At 35.6% G+C, this 21,883-nt stretch overlaps 1 protein-coding gene across 1 annotated transcript in view; it reads right to left on the bottom strand.

Moving 5' to 3' along the window:
* The window catches only part of LOC127834575 (neural-cadherin-like), a 47,955-nt gene extending 31,192 nt beyond the window's left edge, over window positions 1-16,763 (bottom strand). The window contains exons 1-10 of the mRNA XM_052360560.1: window positions 15,293-16,763; window positions 12,565-12,750; window positions 11,648-11,894; window positions 10,866-11,115; window positions 10,360-10,471; window positions 9,008-9,134; window positions 8,362-8,612; window positions 7,969-8,243; window positions 7,185-7,637; window positions 149-514 (exon numbers count right to left, since the gene is read on the bottom strand). Of these exons, the coding sequence (XP_052216520.1) occupies window positions 149-514; window positions 7,185-7,637; window positions 7,969-8,243; window positions 8,362-8,612; window positions 9,008-9,134; window positions 10,360-10,471; window positions 10,866-11,115; window positions 11,648-11,894; window positions 12,565-12,750; window positions 15,293-16,343 (3,318 nt within the window). The 5' untranslated portion in view covers window positions 16,344-16,763. The remainder of the gene's footprint in view (window positions 1-148; window positions 515-7,184; window positions 7,638-7,968; window positions 8,244-8,361; window positions 8,613-9,007; window positions 9,135-10,359; window positions 10,472-10,865; window positions 11,116-11,647; window positions 11,895-12,564; window positions 12,751-15,292) is intronic.
* Between the last annotated feature and the right edge of the window lie 5,120 nt (window positions 16,764-21,883).

Raw genomic sequence — 21,883 nt, 5'->3', positions numbered from 1 at the left:
AGATTTGCAGTCTTATAAAACCCTTTTGCATCTAAACTTGTAATTGCGGATTATTTGGACAATAGACTATGACCAACAAGTATTATCTGTTAAATTAAACAACAATTAAGTTCCCTTTTAAAATGTAACGTCATAACTGCATATTTACCGTGGCTAGCAAAGTAACAGAATACACAGTTGCTTTTTCATAATCCAAGTTTGTCAAGAGTCGCAGGGCTCCAGTTTGATTGAGACCACTTGCTGCATTTGATGAAGCGGTAAAAAGTTTGCCAAAATCGTCCAGAAGTCCAAAGCTAAGGGTTGGCAATGATGCGTTTCTTGACTGTGCCGTAAAAGTGAGCAAAGCATTAGCAATGCTAATATTTTCAGCAACTGTGACAGTATAACTTTCTTCCGGATCTAACCAAACTGGAGGCAAAGCGTTTGCTTCCTCTACTAAGCTGACATTGATGGTCACATTACTGAACAGTGGAGGGGTGCCTTGATCTGCTGCTTGTACTCTAATTGTCAGCACCTAGATCAAAAACAAGAAAATATTGTATACATGTGATCTCAACAACTTCTTCTTACAAGTACCAATAAAGAACAAGAGCACCGCATAACGGGTGCCACGCTTGGCTGCAGGTGCAGTTTTGAATAGATGAAAGCTTGTCAGAATATTTTTTTATTGTTTTAGAGGTCACAGTGACCTTGACCTTTGACCTAGTGACCAAAAAACAAATTTTTTAAATAAAATTCATTTTAATTATTAAATACTTACCTGTTATCGTATGCTTATACTTTCCAAGGGGAAATAACTCATCCGGAATTTTAACTGGGAAACCGCCACCTCAATACCGTAATACAGGCCAGGTTAAACATAGTGCAATGCAACCTAGCCAAAAATCGGTAACCAACCCTCAATATTCTTTCAATATATATACAAAAATATTAATCGAATAGCGGGGTGGGAGGTGGGACTTACCGATAACAGGTAAGTATTTAATAATTAAAATGAATTTTATTTAAAAAATTTGTTTTAATGTCATAAATACTGACCTGTTATCGTATGCTGATTTTGCAGCTGCGGTGGGAAGGTTCGTATATATTTTCCCAACACAGTAGAACCCATAAACAGGGTTATCAGCTAATGATATCAAGTAATCTTCGTTAAAACGGTATTAATTATGACTTCTCGGACAGAGTAATATGTCTATGTCGTAAAGAAGACACTACCGTTAGTGAAACCACAACAAGCCCAAAAGTATACAAATTGTATTGTTGGCACTTCAGAAAACGAAGATAAAAAGATGACAAGGTGGTCGGATTCCTCCAGTAAACAGCTTAGAGCACGTCAAAAAGTGGGGTGTGATTAATATATGCCCACAAAACAGACAGAGCTCTTAATTCATGCGGTCAGATCCTAAAAAGGAATGAATCCTTAGATAGGATAAGATTAACTTTCCTTAGTCGAGGTCTAACCCCGAGAAATAGAAGCCGCAGACACATCTCCCCCCCCTTTTTGGGGGAATTGAAGAGTGTCTTTGAGAACCTCGAATGGACTTCTGACTAACACTGCTGAGATAGAACTTCAAAGCCCTGATTGCCCAAAGAAGTTTATCCTCATCTTCATGACTACCAGTTTAAGAAAACTTGGAAACTTGAAGGTAGAAGCCATATAGAGGACTTGATATTAAGCAAGGAATCCTGGCTGACACAACAAAGTGAAAACGACAATAGATCCAACTGGAATTGGTCGTATTCAACAGAAAAAGCATGAATTTCACTTCTCCGTATGGTAAAAGCCATAATAAGAAGGAAAACCGTCTTAAAATTATATTGGAACTGTTAATAAGCCTGATGAAAAAGGTTCATAGGGAGCTCATTAAGCATCCCAACATGTTACACAAGTCAAAACCGCTTAAGAAGGTAAAGGAACGAAAAACATAGTGTTGACGTTCCATAGTTTGGATCAGTTCCAAAATAGGTAAGACAGCACAGAGTTGCGATGACTTACACAAAACAAGGTATACGAAAGCATAATCTCTATCCTTTGATGAAGAAAAGAACAAATTTCTTATCATCAAGAAAAAGATGAGAAAAACCTCTATGTATCTAGCAGAGTGATTAAGGTAATAACTATGCTCTCAATTACCCAGTAAAAAATGAATTTCCATAGAACCTTTATACAGTTCTGATGGAATTATCCTTGCACAAGTAACAAGGATTGAAACTCTAACAGAAAAACGTTCTTCTGTAGAGATAACTAAAAGTTATTAATGGCCAGACATGAAGTGGCACATGTTTGGATCAGTAAAAATATGTCTCAATGAGATATGATATTTGACCTGTGAAGAAGTTTCCTGAAAATAATTGTACAGGAGACTTAAAAGGTCGTAGAACCATAATCCCATGGTTCATTAAGTATATTTCATGAAATTATGGCAAAAACTCAGTTATTGCAAAAACTCACCAAGAAGGCAAGATATTCCAGTTTATGTCAATGGACGAATGTATAACAATCGCACACCCTGCTGGATCGATTTCTGTGAACTGCATTGTTGACGTTGTTCAGCATACCGGTATACACTGCGATATACGATCGCATAACGCTAATAACTAGCGTTTGATGATAAACAACATTCTTTGATATACTATGTACACCATGCAACTCGTCTGCAACTTCACTGCTGCGCATGCGCAATTACATTATTGAACCCAACGGAAAAATAATTCGAAAGAAAGAACTGCAGGACAAAAGGTCCAACAGGGCGTTGAGACGAACTGGTATGAGAAAGAAGATAGAGAAAATTTGTTGTTCTTGCAAAGAACGAATAAGTTCCTGATTTCCAGTTACAAGGAGTGATAATATGATCACCTCCGTGTCTGTAATGAAACCACGACCGATGTGTGATAGTTGAAACCATCACAAAGGAATCGTGAAAATGTGTTGTAAATGAAAAACAGCTAAAAAGAATTTTCGCTTTTCAAGATGTAGATGTGCAGGTGATATTCGTTAGGATACCACATAATTGAGAAAATCAAGATACGTTGTTCTATGTGATCGTCCATAACCTTATCTGCTCACATCTGTATAAGATGTAAGGAAGGTTGTGGTAGAATAAACTATATTCTTGCCAAGATAATCTTCTAGTCTAGACACCACTGAATAGTGGTAAATAATGACAAAAAAGATGGAAATCTGTGTCATTAAATAATCCCGAGATTAATACAATTATCTTAAAAATAAAGCTGAAACGGACGTAAGAAAAGACGTCTCAGCAGAAGGACCGGTGACCGGACCGGTAAATACCGACCGGTGACCGGAACCATTTGTCAAGGATGGGTGGGCAAAGAAACCACGGCAAGCCGAACTTTCCCACTCCAAACACACTTGAAAATTGGTAGAATAGGACAGTGTTTAACACTTATAAGTTTATGACCTATCTACAGAATATAGCCTCTTCTTGAACCAATAACAGGCGCCTTTAAAATCCTGGATAATACAGGTCGCGAAGTCATCGATTTGCGAAGTACGGAAATATGATTGATAGTGGTACCTCCGGAATCGGAGGTGTGATGGCAGAAAAAGGTGAAAACCCTAGGGGTAACCTTAAGCGGGTCCACGCTTGCCGGTAGAATGCATGGAAGTCTTAAATTCTGACTTGATTAATCCATTTACTTCAAGACTTCTAACCTGGACGAATTCCGAAAGGAATGCGACCAGTTATAGGAAGACGGCCTGTTATGGCCAGAAGTGTAATAGAAGAATAACTTTAAGATGAGGTCCCTCCAGATCCTAGGATCTAAGATCTGAGTTCAATAGGTCCTAAGCCATCTACAAGACTGTAACCGCTATGCGGTCAATCTGATAGGCAATCCTATGTATCAGAACTCTTGTTGATTCCAGTAGCTTGAAAATATGCACTGCCGTAGGAGCAATAGAAAAGCAGAAGTCGATACAAATGTTGTCTTGCTAATCCTGTTAGCGTCATTAATGTGTCCCAACTGTTCCGTGACACTGACTGCAAAGTCTGTAGCCGACAGGTAAAGGCGGTTAAAACAATTCATCCTTCGGGTCTCGAACATAAATTAATAGAGGTCAAATAGTAATGTTCGACCTCAATGCTAGTCTCCGAGCCCACTTCAGCCGATCTATCTGCAAGACCAGTAGTCTGCATGTAGCCGGTTGAGATAGAAGTACAAATAACAGATATAGCATGATTTGGTAACCGTCGCCAGTAGAACATCAGTATTGAAAAACACAAAAAGTCATGTAGATTGTTGAATCCATAAAATATAGTATTCAATACAATCATAGCCAGGGGTATACAACTATGTAATGTAGACGATACCCGTGATACTAAAAATTGACCGATGAAAACACAGTGGAATACCAGTAATTGGTAAGTGGTGACCGAACCGGACCGGTCAATGACCGGTAACTGTAGCCCGGTGAACGGACCAGTCATAATATGACCGGTGACGTTACCAGTTAAAGACCGAAAAATGGTGGAATCCATATGGTCTGTTATCAATGTCAAGCACTGCTCTGAAAAGAAGATCATGCCAAAAAAATCCAATCCAATGGCGATGAGACATCACTTATTCTGACCGGTGATCAGTGATCGGTGATATGACCGATGAATGGTGACCGATGTCCGGTGATCGGGACCGGTATAATATAACTGCGTCAGAATGGAAATATCTGGTGCAGAAGAATGACCATCCATGAAGTCATCTGATAATGTTAACCGGAAAACAACGGTAGATTATCAGTATTAATAGGCATAAGTGTCCTTGTAGTCGTAGTAGAGAAAAGAACAGCTTATCCCGAAGCCTGAATGTTAAACGAACTAGTGTTCGTATACAACTACGGCTCGGTGAGTGCAACATGTGTGGATGCCATAAGAAGAACCATCACACGTGGAATGGAGACATGATATTCCTAAAGGAATAAAATGGAGAACGTCGATATGACCAGTAGGTTCATTAACGCCTACGTGAGAAGTGGCGACATCCATATAACTTCGATGCCGAAATATTGTTCGGCTACGCTGGAAATATTGTCTTCTACAATATTGTCTCCGTGAGCATTGACATGATCGCTTACGAGCGTATCAACGCCGAGAACTGCTCAATGAAGGAGAGGTATGTTCGATAAATATCCAGTGGTGCTCAATGCAGTCCGCTGATGTCTACGTGAAGGTTGACGACGTCCTCGTTTCCTGCGATGTCGAGATCTGGATCGGCCGAGATGTGGATCGGCTGCGATGAGACCCAGATCTTCTAGAATAACGTCTCCGTGAGTGACGACGTGATCGCTTACGAGAGTCGCGACGATGAGAACTGCTCGACGAAGAAGAGCGTGTCCGATGTCTAATCCTTGATGAAGACGATGTATTCAACGAAGAATAGGAGAATAATTTCAATGAAGAAGACCGAGTTCTTCTTGACCGGTGACTGGTGTTATCGGTGGCAGGCCTAACTGATGACTGTTGACCGGTGACCGGAGCGGTGATCAATGACCGGACCGGTGACCGGACCGTTGACATGACCGGACCGGTGACATGACCGGACCGGTGACATGACCGGTGACATGACCGGTGACATGACCGGTGACCGGACCGGTGATCAATGACCGGACCGGACCGGTGACATGACCGGTGACATGACCGGTGACCGGACCGGTGATCAATGACCGGACCGGTGACATGACCGGTGACCGGACCGGACCGGTGACATGACCGGTGACCGGACCGGTGACATGACCGGTGACCGGACCGGTGACATGACCGGTGACCGGACCGGTGATCAATGACCGGACCGGACCGGTGACATGACCGGTGACCGGACCGGCCGGTCAGACGTCGATCAATGGTCCGTGATCAACGTCCCCGGTGACGTACCGGTCATATCATGACCAGTGTTGTCACCGGATAATGACCGTATGGCGGATGCCAAATGGTCCGGCATTGGTCGATGTCCTTGACCAATGCCATTGGGCAAAGACCGGCTGACGGGTGTCGCCATATGGTCTGATGTTGACCGACTGTCTAAGAGACTTAGCATAGTACGGTCGCGATAGTGCCCGATACCCGGTGACTGATACTGCAACTATCATCCATGATCTGCGAAGTCACCGGGTATTTATCCACTCTTGTTTCTGCGACCATCATGTAGTCGAATATATGAAAAACAAGAGCAAAGCATATTCAACCATAAACTGGTCACAGACCAGATTATCATACGGCACATAAAATCATTATTTGACCATAATGAAAATTATAATAATACTGCCGTAGATCATAAATTAAACAAAAGTTTAATTCAAAACAGATGAAAAATAAAATGACGATCAATTAGATTGTCATACGGAACGTTAAAATCATTATTGCACACAATGGCAAATGATAAACAATCTGTCAATAGAAGAACACGCTTTGCACGATCTCGTAACACATTAGAAGAACATGCTTTGCACGTTCTAGCAATTTATTAGAAGAGCACGTTTTGCACGTGGTCGTTCGCGCCTGAAAACACCCAGCATGGTAGAAATAAACCATTGTTCAATAAAAACAAGCATGGCTTACCTTTTACAAATGAAACAAAATCCATTAAATCCACACAAATTAATCCGAATGAGAAATAAAAAGATAAATAACACAATTTATCTATTCAAAACCCCAATCAACCAAGTGAAAAACAATATTTTAATTCAGAGCCGTAAAAGACACGTATACACCTGGTTGATCCGGAAAGAATATTGAGGGTTGGTTACCGATTTTTGGCTAGGTTGCATTGCACTATGTTTAACCTGGCCTGTATTACGGTATTGAGGTGGCGGTTTCCCAGTTAAAATTCCGGATGAGTTATTTCCCCTTGGAAAGTATAAGCATACGATAACAGGTCAGTATTTATGACATTAAAATGGGTGTGGCATGTAGAACTCACCAAGGTGCAGCTACATATGAAGTTTCAAAGTTGTAGGTTGAAGCACTTTGATTTTAGAGCCAATGTTCAAAACCTTGACAAAATGTCATGGTTTTAGCACAACGCGAACGGCTGACATGACACGACGAGCTGGCTATGACAATACCTCGGGTTTTCTTCGAAAACAGCCGAGCTAAAAACCAGCAAGATGCATTTTCGTAAAACAATATCAAACATGTAAACATTCATATATAGAATCAATAAATACCTACATTTAAATTTTGAGGCAGTGTTTGGTTCACTCTTATTGTCCCAGTGTACTTCCCGTTGTCATCGATCCTAAAATAGTTGCCAGGATTTGATACCAAGGAATACACAATCTGCCCATTTGAACTGATGTCTGCATCAGTTGCCTCTACAGTGTCCACAATAGTTCCAACACTTGCAGTTTTCAGGACTTTGAAGGCATTCAATGGTCCAAACACTGGAGCATTGTCGTTGATGTCCTCTATTTGGATCAAAAGAGGACAAGTTCCTTGCAGACCACCACCATCCTCACCAATCACGTTGATAGAAATTTTTGAGCCTGTCAATTTTTCTCTGTCAATTTTTTCACTGGTGGTGATCACTCCAGAGGTAGAATTGATAACAAATTGCACATTCTGCTCACGAATTGAGTATGTAACCTTTCCATTCTTGCCATAATCTGTGTCTGTAGCAGAAACCTGGAATACATTAATGAATGTTTGATTCATACACTTATACAGCAATTTAGAAATGAATTAAACATAACAATTAACCCTTTCAGTGCGGGAACCGAATTTTAAAGGCCTTTGCAAACAGTTTGGATCCAGATGAGACGCCACAGAATGTGGCGTCTCATCTGGATCCAAACTGTTTGCTATTCTGATAGTATTCTTTGAAAAAAAATGAAGAAAATGCTTATTTTAGAAATTCAGCAGACGACATTTTAGCAGACGACAAATTTCCCAGCATGCAAAGGGTTAATAATGCACATTACAGATCATGTTCTGTAAGATAAGTCATATCAAGTACCTGAATAACAGTTGCTCCTGTCACTTCTTCCTTAACTTTTGGATTCAGCAATTGACAATTATCAAAGCTTGGCCTAACGGCATTGTCAGTGAGAATATTGACAGTCAAAGTGCTGGTGCTAGACTGTGTCTGAGTACTGCCACAACAAGCACCATCATCAGTGGCAATAATACCCAGCCTGTACTCAAAGTCAGTGATCTGGGCTTGACTGTCAGCAATTTTCTGTTGAAGCACCACACGTCCTGAATTCTGATCAATTTGAAACTTTGGGTAGTCTGAAATTTTCAATTAAGAATTTGAGATAAATTAAAGAAAATATCAGAAGAGAAATGCAAGCTGATTTTGAGAGAAACTTTTGTAATAATAACAATATCAAAAGCAATGAATACTTACTTGAAACAAATCTATATTTGACACCATCACCATCTGCATCTGTGGCCTTTGCCTGATAGATTTCAGTTTCTACAGGTGCATTGTATCGGACATCGGCTGTCATGTTTTCTGTAAACACTGGCTTTTCATCATTGACATTAGTAAGGAAAATTCTCACAGTGGCGTCACCAGTGCGTTGAATATCGCCATTATCAGTGGCGGTAACAGTGAAGTCATACAGTTTGACTTGCAAGCTGTCATAATCTAAGGCTCTACAACGAATTGTATTACCAAATATTAACATATGTACATGCACTAATCGATTTTAATTGCATCACAAATCTATTACCATGTCATTTGTTATGCATTGATTATTTTACTAAAAATATTTTTTAACAACATTAAAATTAATAATAATGAAAGTTATAAAGTCCATTAATAAATCCCTTATAGTTCAATGAAGTTAATTATAAGTTATAAAGTCCATTAATAAATCCCTTATAGTTCAATGAAGTTAATTATAATGGAAACATGTTATTGGCACTGATCATCTATTTGTTAGGTTAGTACATGTACATTATGACCATTACTTATACAATAATGAACTATTAAATATGGATACAACAAATGAATGCTAAACATCATTCTTCACAATATAAACCCTTACTTATTGACAATGATGTCTGCAGTGTATGGATTTTCCATCCTATTTGGATCAACTGCTTGGACTCTGAAGTGGTCGTTGTTTACACTGAAGGCAATTTTGGAATTAAGGTCCTGGTCAGTAGCCATAACTACAAAACAAAAGTCAAAAGAGCTACTTCTTGTTTTATATTTTTATGTTCATTAACAGATCGAAAATAACACAAGAAGTGGTGGAAAATGCATTCATTGACAAATACTACAACAGTGGCCAAATGTGTTGTATAAAAGAGATGGGTGCTGTATCCAAAGGTTTACACCGCAGTAATAAACAATGATTTATAAATAAAAAACATTTGTGTGTGCCTTATTATAGATGATGTCAATTCAAGAGTTTAATGAATATTTATAAGTTGATAAACAACATGAAACATTAGTTGGGACGCAACTAAGATTAAAAACAATTTAACAGTGGCAATAAATATGAACTAGATTTGCATTGTTACATAGAAATATCATTTGTTGTAAAATTGTGTAGTACAATTATGATTTCTGACATTTAAAGCACAGGTTCCATAACTAATTTTGGAAAGTTATTATGATAATTAGAGCATGCTTAATTACTATTTGGAAAAAAACATCTGAGACCAAAGCATCAGAAGGCTTTTAACTCTTTCAGAGCTGGAACCAAATTTTGAAGGCCTTTGCAAACAGTTTGAATCCAGATGAGACGCCACAGATAGTGGCGTCTCATCAGGATCAAAACTGTTTGCTATTCTGATAGTATTCTTTGGAAAAAATCAAAGAAAATGCTAATTTTAGAAATTCAGCAGACAACATTTTAGTAGACGACAAATTTCCCAGCATGCAAAGGGTTAAAGTTTAATAATATAAAATATCAAAATGGTTGAATCTTGGTTTTTAATTTATTTGTTTTAGTACCAGGTAAACCATCATAAAATGATCATATGTAAAATGTGTTCTAATAAATTTAATAACATCGTGATTAACTAAAAATTAAAAAGTATGTTCTATGTGCATACTTTCATTATTACTAATTCTGTATCCTGTAAAACATTAAAATCTCCAGTTTATTATGGACCCATTTTAAGCTATGATATGGAAAAATATTATCTGTCAGGAATGTTGAACATGTAAGAGGCCCTTCATGGGTGTAGATTTTGTTACATAATTTCCCAGGGTTTTACATGTTGCAATACATAATGAGATGGTACAGAAGCAGGATTCATAAAATACAGGGTAAGTGTGGAAAATGTTTTTGTTGTCTTTTTCTAAGCAAACTTTTTTTTCGGAACAAACCATGAGTAATGTATTTGTCTAACGACTATAATAAAGTTTAAAACACTTTGTTTGTACCTTGAAGAAGAACTGCACCAACAGTTATGTTTTCGGGCACATTCTCTTTTTTGTACGTAGAAATGCTGAACCTTGGATTAAACTCATTCTTGTCTGTCAATTGAACAACCATCTAGAAAATACATTTAGGGCATTATATACATATATTTAGCATAAAACATGATTCTTCGTAAAAATTGAATGCAATGATTGAAGGGAATATTAAATAAAATAATTAACACAAGAAAACCCCCAAAAAGCTACGTAATAGCTACATATTTCAGTACCCCAAATCAATTAAAGAAAATTATAAAAAATTATTATTCTAGCACTTTTATGCTGAGGGCAACAAAACAATTCGACAAATCAAGAAAATCATCCTGTAACTATTAACATTGGCAACTTTCAGGATGGTATTTACATATGATATTAGCACCTTGTTAAGTGTATTAAATAAATAACATTCACACCTATCTGCAACAAGATATATAATACAAACAAGATGATCTCGTAACCCACTCACTCACCGGGACAGTACTGGACAGCCCTGTGGAAGCCTCGGTGACCTTGATGCTCAGGCTGAAGTTCTTGGGGTCCACTTCATAGTCCATGGACCTCAGCACGTACAGGTCGCACTCCTTAACATCACCAGATGTCTGGGCAACCAGACGCCCTTCAAACAAATTGCTTACTTGACTGTTGCCGTCCAATATGGAGAATATCACTGCATTGTTCTGGAAGCTTCTCACCTTGATGCGGTTCAGGTCCGTTGTTATCCTTAAAGAAATTCAATTTAATTAACATTTGAAAGTAAATTTTGTGACACAGTTGTAAATATTAATTGTTCATTTCCCCAAATTTTCTGCTGCTCATCGCAGCATAATTTCCATTCAAAATGGTTTATATTGCTCTATAACATTAAAAAACAAGAGATGTGTTTGTCATAAACACAATGCCCCCTACTACACCGCTTTGACTTTTATTTTTTCCGATAACCTTGAAGGATGACCTTGACCTTTCACCACTCAAAATGTGCAGATCCATGAGATACGCATGCATGCCATATCTCAAGTTGCTATCTTCAATATTGCAAAAGGTTAAAGTTTTGGAACAGAATGACAGAGTGACAGAATGGCAGAGTGACAAAATGACAGGCCAAAAACAATATACCCCCGATCATTCAATCCGGGGGCATATAAACTCAGGCAAGCTAGTGGTATTTCAAATAAACTAAACCATTTTCTTATTTTTTTATAGAAAACAATTTGAAATTGATCATTCAAACAATAGCCACATAAAACCATTGTACCTTTGGTTGACAGCATTATCCTCCTGGAACCTGTATGTGAATTGTTCAAGTTTGAACTGTGGTGCCCGTGAACCGACCAAGATCTGAACAGTTGCGGAAGTGACCTGGGTTGTATTACCATTCCGATCTGTGGCACGAACTGTTATATTCAGCTGTTGATTGTTCTGGAATGGTACCGCACCAGTGCGCTTTATGTCTGCCCTATTACCAACGATGACAACCTCAAAGTAGGTGTCAGAACTTCCGTCTACAAATATATAAAAAAAAGAAAACATAAAATAATCAGTTTTTTTTTTCTCAACATTTTGGGAATGGGGCCAGGTCCCTTTGGATTGGGAAATATCGCGCTCTTTTGACTTCAACGGGGAAAAAAAAGTTGTTGAATTTTGCTTAGACAAATTCTTTGATATTGAAAATATAAGTTATTTCAATATTATATTTTTGAAAGTTCAACTTATAGAGATGGACTTTTAAGACTTATAAAAATATATTATTTTTATGAAACCTTCCATTGGAAATGTGTAGGTCCCATTTGGAAAAAGTATATACCTTTTTCCGTTACGAATCAATGGGTCCCCCTACCGGTCCAAAATATATTATATTATTTCATAATTATGCTCACACCTCCATTCGCTAAGCAATTCAGATAAACCAAATATAGCAAAGTTCCGTCACTTTTTATGCCTATTGAATAATTAAAAATACATAGTAAAATATGTTTACAAGTGCAGGCAGATACAGCTGTTAATACTTATTAAAACAATTAAGATTAATTTTTTTTTATAATTATTGTTGTTATCAAACAAACACAAAAAACTTCTGCTGATCACAGAATGTGAAAATAACATCTAAAACCGCTATCATGCACAAGTCATAAGGACAATACATAGGACACTTTGTACACATTAAGACCATACCCATGACTTTCTCGAGCTGTATGTTTGCTTTTTCATCCGGGTCGCTGGCTGTGAGGGAGTACACAAGTGTATTGGCTGGAGAGTTGAGGGCCACTGTGGCCAGGTAGGGAACAAACTCGTTAGTGAACACTGGATTCTCATCATTAACGTCCAGCAGGATTACGGGTTGTAGAATCTCCTTCACAACTGAAAAAGAAAATGAAAACTTGCTAGTATATCATTTGTTAAAATAGTGTCTTTTCACCTCAATTTGGGAATGGGTCCCTGATGCCCTTTGAAAAGGAAAATTACATAATTTTTACTAAAATAGAAGAATCAGGGCTTGAGCTGCCATTGGCTAAATTAGCAAATGTATGGCTACAAATAAGAAAATTTGGCTCAAGAAATTTCCATTTGGCTACAAGTTTTTTCTTCATAATCACCTTTCAACCATTCAAAATAGTAAGAATTCAGACGTAACAAGGTAAATTTGGCTAAATAAATGTTGACCCAGCAGGAGCCCTGGGACTTTGGATGCTTTTTTTGTTTTGTGATTTCACTTACAGAAACCATTTTTTGAAGAACAATGTTCTTTTCAGTTTTAAAATCATTAGGATCTTCTGTTCAGATTGGATGTTGAATATTTAATCATAGCGAACACAAGCGAACAAAAGCAAGCATACTTGTGCAACTATAACTAGCTAAGGTGCCAATGCCTACATTAGCAGCTTCTTAAAAATGTAAAAGAAATATCTAATTTATTATTAAATTCCAGAAATTTTGTTTTTTATAACAATAACAAGAGATGTGTTTGTCAGAAACACAATGCCCCCTACTGCGCTGCTTTGATACATGTTTTTTTACCTTTGGCCTTGAAGGATGACCTTGACCTTTCACCACTCTAAATGTGCAGCTCCATGAGAAACACATGCATGCCAAATATCAAGTTGCTATGTGAAGGGACAAAGAAGTCATGAGCATTTTTCAAAACCTAAACGCGAAACCTAAACGCGAAGTGTGACAGAAGGACAGACAAACGGAAGGTCAAATCACAATATGCCCTCCTTCAGGGGCATAAAAATATCTTTAAATGTCTACAAAAGTTGTTCTTCAATGAATCTTAAAATCATAAAATATGTCAATAAGTTTTTCTGTAAAAACATTAAATATATAAAAAAAAACATGTTTTCATCAATTTATCAAAGTGGGCATTAGTAAAAACATCTCATTTCTTGTTTCCTATTTTACATGTGTGATTTTTTTATTGATATTAATTTGATATAGTTTGTGAACAGAAAAAAATAGACATGGCGTATATATATTGCAAAACTATTCCTTATGAAGTAGTATGCAAAACATAATTGTTGCTTTCTTCGCAATTACAATAAACTTAACTTATTAATCCAAAACAAAACAGTGATCTTTAGGATTTGCTAATGTTTATCTAGCTTTAATCAGAGTTTAGACGTTTATCTAGGATTAAGATGTCAAATTAATGGAAGAATTTTTATGAACATATGAAGTGACCTTTCAACCAATAATATAAAATAAGAACTAGTTTATATCAAATATTATTTAAAATAAATGTTTATGTTTTTTTATAAATTAGAATTTCCTGTTTAACCATGTGATAATTATTCGAATTAAGGACCTCTACAAAAAGTATTTAACATTTAATCACTTTGTTTCATTGTTTATGCCAGTACTTTATAGATACCTGTTAAAATTACTACATGTAGTACATTTATCACATGTGCATCTTCTGCTTCGCAAAAGAAAAGGGAAAATAAAGGTTTGTAACTTACGGTTACGGTCATTACAATCAGATACTAAAAATTCAAAATAAAAGGAAGTTTTAAGTGTAAGCCTGTGTGTGGACAGTGTGGTGATACATGTCATGTTTTTCAACAGAAATCTGAGGATAAGATATTTAATGTTTCACTTTATGAATGGAAAATGATCCAATGTACAGGCTTTCCCCCACGGAAGGCACAAAGCACAATCAATCATGCACCCCTTTGCCTGAATTTCCAAATCAACTTAAGGGTACTCCCATGCCTGAATTTCCAAAAAAGGGTTTACTGACATCTGTGTTTGAATTTTCAAATTATGATAACCCCTGAGCTTATATTTTCAATCAATATCTGCATTAGAGAGTGTGAAGGTTTAAGCAATTGACCAATGTTGAAATTAATAAACTTTAAAAGTGTACTTCAAGTTCAAATAAATAACATCACATTTAAAACAATGAATCTATTGTTTGTTCAACTTCATTAAGTCTTTAACTGTATTAGGATTATGAGGCTTTATATAAGTACAATGTAATTGAATAATAATGAATTACATGGAACGCCTCTCATGGCCTCTGCAACCTAAATTTACATTAATCTTTACTAATACATGGTGTTTACATAATAAATGTCAGATCAATAATCAATAGATCTGTTTGGTACAGTTTAAATCATAGTTTTATTTAGCTGGAATATACGCTGCAAGTCTCATTTCATTCCAAACACAAGTTTTGCATTTTCCATGATCGGTCCATTGCCAAGCCATGTAGCAAAAGCAATATTTAACAATTCCTACTCCTATTTATTACTTAGGTATGATCTCAATATCAATGGTGACTTTGAAAATATGAATGCAGAAATAAATCTGGTCAAGTTCAAAAAGATTGGAATCAATTTCTACTGTTAATTTTTAACAAACATACATATTATATACAAATTTATTGTACTGATATACTTACTGTTGCCTTGTGGAAGAGTGCTATCAGTGACTGTAATTTCCAGCCTAATACGATTGGATCCATTATTCGCAGGAACATATGTCTCATAGTCCAGCTTAAACCCGGGTGCGACAGACACTGCACCAGTGACACTGACAGTAAAGGCATTCTTGTATGTTGAGCTTTTCAACGAGTAACGGTAGTTGGGGCTTCCAGCTACAGCCACAGAAAAAAGTTGACCACTGGCTGTTTCCATTACACTTTGATCTGGGTTGGTCTCTGCAGTCTGTCGTCTGTGGCGATGAAGTGTCTGGTCACTTGGTCGAAAACGTAAGTTTGTATCCAGGGTATGATGGGTTGCCAGAATGTTAACTTCAACATTTGTATGACCTTGTTGTCCATCTGAATTTTCTGCTATAATGATAAAGTGATATGAAGCTTGTTCAATGCTTAGTGGACCTTTTGAATGAATGGAAAGCTGGACATGACCATTTTGTGAATATGTCTCCAAGAAGAAACTGTCAGACCCAGTGATCCTGTACTCAAGATTATTTTCACACTCATCTAAACTGCATGCATACAGATTTGACAGTCCTTCCACCTGAGTTCCAAAGACAGAATTCTTGTTAATAGTGCCTGTATATGATGGCTTCATAAAGCTCAGGATATTGTGATGAGGCACAACTTCTATGTGCACGGGCGCCCTGTGCGAAACCGAGGCTGATCGGACCTCTTTACAATCTAGTTCTTTTATTTGAATCACAAAAATATCCCCCGACAGGTTTTTAAGCGATGATTGTAAGACAAGGGAACCATCTATGTCAATGCGGAACGGTTTAAAAGGAACACTTCTCTTCCTTTGTATATGCTTTATTTGTGTACATTCTTCGCTGATTAGATCATCTTTTAAAACTGTGGTTCCTGTTTCAGCATACTCAGAAATTGTTAGCTTGATTTCATTGTGGGGTAGATTCAAACTCGAAGCGAATGTTATACTTAGTAACAAAAGGTATGTAATACAAACACAAATACCGGCGAGTTTATGTCGATCTCTACCTGAGAACGCCGCCATATTGGATATTTGAAAATCACACTAACCAAAACAATCCTAGGATATTGATATGTAATTTATCGACACTAAATAATTGTTCCACCTTTTGAATAATTCATAATAAAAATGACATTTCCATCACTTTAAGAAGCATATAAAATCCCGTCTGGAACGAAATATCGCGCACTTATTTTCCAACGGTTAAATTCTGTCATCAAGTCAAGTCCTGTATACGCTTATCCAATACAGGTAAACTACAGGTACACACGATGACACATTCCTCGCGTCGCCGCTTTGTACACACCTTGATGAGTGTAAAGTTAAAAATAGCTCAGTGTTGACAGTTTAAATATCGAAAGTAGAATATTACACCAAACGTGTGTATACCTTTGTAAACAATCATAATGATAATACGTGTTGAAATGTACGATCCATGGTTAACACTTGTTTAACACGAATTCACAACGCGATTTGTGTTATGTTTTAAAGGTCATCTATTTTAAGTTTAAATGCACTTTAACAATAGTCAATACACGAACTGTTCTCGGTCTGCTCAGAACACATAGCCAGAAGCATTGTACTTTGGGACAAACCTCATTAATTTATATTGCATTTACATAACAATATGTAATAGTTTCAAACACATTTTCACTCTCTCCCTCACTTAAATTTCTACAGTGTTCAGTATTTCTGTTTCGTACTCTAATGCCAATTAATGTGTTTCAATGATTATTCAAATATAGAGTAGAATCCACGGGTACTTGAAATCTTTTTTGGTCCTTATATATTTAATAAGAGAATATAAGCACGAAAATTTTTTGTTTCAAGTACCTGTGGTAAAATGTAATTAAGCCCATATTGCACATTGTACAATGTTTTACTGACGTACATGCTTGATTATACGTAATATACACCGTACCAAATAAATAATTATTTTAACAATAAGTTAAGAAAGGAAACAATTAACTTAAGTCTATCAAAAAAATCAATTTAAACTATTTTACAAACTAAAAATATAATATCATTCAGTAGACCTATACGTCCTGGCTGCATGAGTAAACATTAGTTTACTATTAATTTATTCCTGAACAGGTACATGCTTAAAGCATACTTGGCTTCACAAACACACATGTACCCTGCAGCACTATTTGCTATCATCAATGTTTCACATCAGCAAATCAAAGATCTTTGACACATCATCAGTATAAGTATTACTACCGTAACCATTGGAAAAAAAAACTGATGTTCTGTTTGAATATAGAAACAAAGCGCTGAAGGCACTAAAGTTGTTCACTGTTGTATATTCTTAGACGCAACTCAGTTTTCAAAATTATGTTATAGCTTTTTATATCGCACAAGTTTGAAATAAACACACTCCCATGCAAATTTATAAAGAGTGTGTCTTAAAGCACAGGTCGAGATGTGGTTGTTGTTTTTTCAAATCATGAATAAAAAAGATAATTAAAGCTTAATTTTGGGAAAACAGGGCTTAATGCATAATAATGCATTAATTGTGAACCCAGTACCAGAGACTCTCTTTAAACGAAAAACACCATCAAATCAGAAAGTGTCGTCCTTGATTAGCTAGTGAACATTGCACAGGCTAATCAGTGTGCACAGGCTAATCTTACGTGACATGCATTAAGCCCGGTTTTCCCTGAAAGCAGCCAATATGTACAGATTTCAATGATAAACACTAGACTGGCCAATGTCGTCTTACAAGCTGTTAAACACTATTGATTATATACACACACTGCAGTGTACCAGTGGTGAACTATAAACAGGCAGATGCAGTGTTATCGTTCCTAGTGTAGTAGAGCAGACGCACCTTGCATTCGTTGTCTGCATAATTTTACTGCAGGTAGTGCAACAGGCAGTGGATATCGTTCCTAGCGTAGCTAAGCGCATACTGACTTGCAAAACTTGCTCTGTAACATTAGTTGTGAGCTAACTCTCACAACTAAAAACATTATTGTCAAAGTATTAATCATAATCTGTTTTGCTCTTGGAAACTAGAGTATATAAGATACATTTAACATGGTAAGTATTCAGCTAATTATCAGGATTGAAATTGTCTTTCATATTAAGCCAAGTCCAGTAATACATGTATATATGTATAAAATACAAGATTTGTACAACAAAATAAAATAAGGTGTGAAGAGCTTTTAAGTAACATATAGTCCACTAAAAGGGACCTTTTGACAGATTTTGGCATGTAGTGAAGTTTGTCATTAACTGCTTTATATTGATAAATGTAAACAATTTGGATCTATAAAAGCTCCAGTAAAAAACACACAAGAATTAAAGAAAGAAATAAAGTAACCCTCAACTGGGCTCGAACCACTGACCCCTGGAGTAAAAGTCTATCGCTTAGACCACTAGGTCATCTGTGCTCTTACAATGAGTGATGAATTTCATACTTCATTTAAGCAATCCTCGAAGTATCATAATATATAATGACAACATTACAGAACTCTCTAAATTATTAAATTGTTTCGCGTTGCAACGCTTTATAATTTTCAGGTTTTTAAAATCGTCAAAAGATGAATATAATGGATATTTTAGAGAATGGAACATGTTCAGTATAACTGTTTCCTCACAAATATCATAACTACTAAAATGTGCGCATCGGAAACATTTTAATTTTTTTTGTCAATTTACCAAAATGTGAAAAGGCCTCTTTAAATTTCCCCGCAACATTATCAAGCGGTATTCATACGACACATGAACACTAACTTGGTACATGAACATGTGTCAAATATATTGTCCCGCAAAAAGAAACTAAAAGAGCATTTTGTACCTAATGTTAAATGTATGTTACCTGACCAAATCTAGTATTGAAATTTTGGCTTTTGCTCTGAGGAACATTGTTTTTTATATGTTAAATTTATTTTCCAAACTATTGTACGTAATATTCATTGATTTTGAGGTTTTATGGGCTTTTAACACTGACTTTATAAATCAATATATTAATACAGCTATTTAAGCTACTTTTGCTGTATACATGTATACTGTTTTATAAATACAGTGGTAAATTGTATCTAAAAAGATTAATTACTGTAGCATGGTTTTTAATGGTGTCTAGTATCCAATTAGTGTATGAGAGGTAGTGTAAGTCATAAAAAAAAATTACAATCCATATGGGTTTTTTTAAATGCCAATTATGAAATGCTCTAGTTTAATTGGCTTCCGGTCACAATTGTTGAACTTTATGAAGTTATGATTTGAGGTTCTGATGTAGAGAAGGGTAGTTCCTTTCTTTAGTTCCAAATAAATTATTTATGCCTTAAGCATCGTATTTAATTGTTTATAAATCTCCAAATTGGTGTCTGGTTAGTCATTTTAATATTGTTTTATAAAGTAATTGTAAGAATTTGAAAATTAATTTTGCACTATTTGTTAATGGTCAATATTATTTTTCATTCATTGTTGTAAATGAATATAATAATATAATATGTATATTATTTCAGATCATAGTGTACATCAATTACAAATGCAAGTATACAGAAATCAAATACTTAGTGGCGTGTTCAGTTACTGTACAATTTATAAGATCATGGACATTTGACATACATGTAATTGAATATTAAATCGTTTGCACAGTAAGAAATATAGCCATGTCCAGCAACAAATTCGGAAATCTCCATATTTAGCATGAAATACAGTTAGTTCCTACATTTTCTTATTAGCTCACTTGAGCATGTTGAGCTTTTGTGATAAGCATTTGTCTGATGTTCATAGTGCGTCATCTATTGTCAAAATTAACCATGTAAACACTTGAGGTCAAATTACTTTTATTGCCGCTATCTTTATGAAAATTGGTCAGAAAATTTGTCCAAATTATATCTTGCGTGAGTTTGAATCTGTGTCAGACATTTTCACACAGGGTCAAAAACTAGGTCACAAGGTAAAAGAAAATAAAAAGCTTGGGAATGCTCTAAGTTAAATGTATTAGTTACATTTATTGCCCCACCTTCATCAAACCTGGTCAGATATTTGTCCTAAAGATATCTCAATAATATTTTTAACTGGTTCATGTACATGTGATAAACAACTAGGTCACCACATCAAATTTAAAAAGAAGCTTGTAAACACTTTTTAAGCTACATTTATTGTCCATTCTGTGTACAACTTGGTCAGAACATTTGTCCCAATTATGTTTGTTTTTATTTTGAAAATGGGTCACATGTGGACAAAACAAGGGCACAATGTAAATTAAAGGAAAAGCTTGAGAACACTCTGGAGGCAACATTTATTGCCTTATCTTCATGAAACTTTTATGCCAATGATATATTGGATGAGTTGGAAATAAGTCTTATGGTATCAAAAACTAGGTCACTGTTTTTTGTCCAATCATCTTAAAACTTGCTCTGAATATTTGTTCTTGGCTTAATTGGAAATTGGTTATTGAAACATAACAAAAGATGATCAAAACAATTCAGTTTTTTAAGGGTCCACATTTCATTTTTTAAACACTAATTGATCTAAAGATGTGAACTATTTTTCTGTTTTTTTTTTCCAGTACTTTTTTTCCTTATTTTGTAAGAAAGGTAATTTTATATTTTGAGACTTCATGTTATAGCCTTACGACTAAACGTTCTGAAAGTGGTTTGATGTTGAATCCAACTAGTACATCTATTTAACCAAATTTTTGCAATTTTGTTTTCTTAATTATCAAAATTAGTTGTTTTTTATGTAATACAGGAACTAAAAACAGTATTAATACTAGTCATTTTTGTCTATACTTAAAGTTGACAAATTTTGTAAACTGAACTTCTGTTAACATTGAAAATCAATTAAAAAATCTAAGCACAGGAAATCATAAACTGACATTTTTATGATTTTTAAAGAATATTTAAATTCATTTTAACTTCCGGTGGTTTCATTAACTTTTGTTAAAAACCATTTCACAAATTCATTCAAAAGGCTGCCTGAATAACCTGAAACTTTCAGATGTAAAAGCTTTCACTTCAAAACTCCCGGTGATGATTTAAATTAAATAAATATTATTTCTGAATGTACATGCTAAGTTGATATCAAAACAAAATCTTTGTTTCCTTTAAGGATTAAGCACATTAGCAGCTATTGAAATAACATAAAAGAGCCAAGGCAGAGCAAACAATTTGATCAAAAGAACACTGGCTGTTCACATTTCACCATAAACCTTATACATTTCAATATCTATGGTATACATTTCAAATTTCTGTTATCTCTATGGATTACCTATTCATTTCACTTAATTTAAGTTATCGCATTTGTTTTTAACTTGTCATGAATAAATACAACAAGAAATATGTACCAATATTTTTAAATTAACACATACTAATTTTTATTATTGTAAAAGTATCACAATTAAATTGCAAAAGTGCTTTGCTCACTTTATTAAGAAAAACTGTAACAAGAAATATGTCCATTTTACACGGATGTCTCCGTAAAATGCCACTCAGAACACATGACTAAGAGTTTGGTGGGCACACATTATGTAAATATACGATTTAAATAGAGCTTTGTCACAGAGGTGACGTATACCCCCACATGCTGCAATGACACAGACTATTTTA

This window comes from Dreissena polymorpha, chromosome 1, assembly GCF_020536995.1.
Source record: "Dreissena polymorpha isolate Duluth1 chromosome 1, UMN_Dpol_1.0, whole genome shotgun sequence".
Lineage (NCBI taxonomy): Eukaryota > Metazoa > Mollusca > Bivalvia > Myida > Dreissenidae > Dreissena > Dreissena polymorpha.
This window is presented reverse-complemented; position numbering and strand designations above follow the sequence as displayed.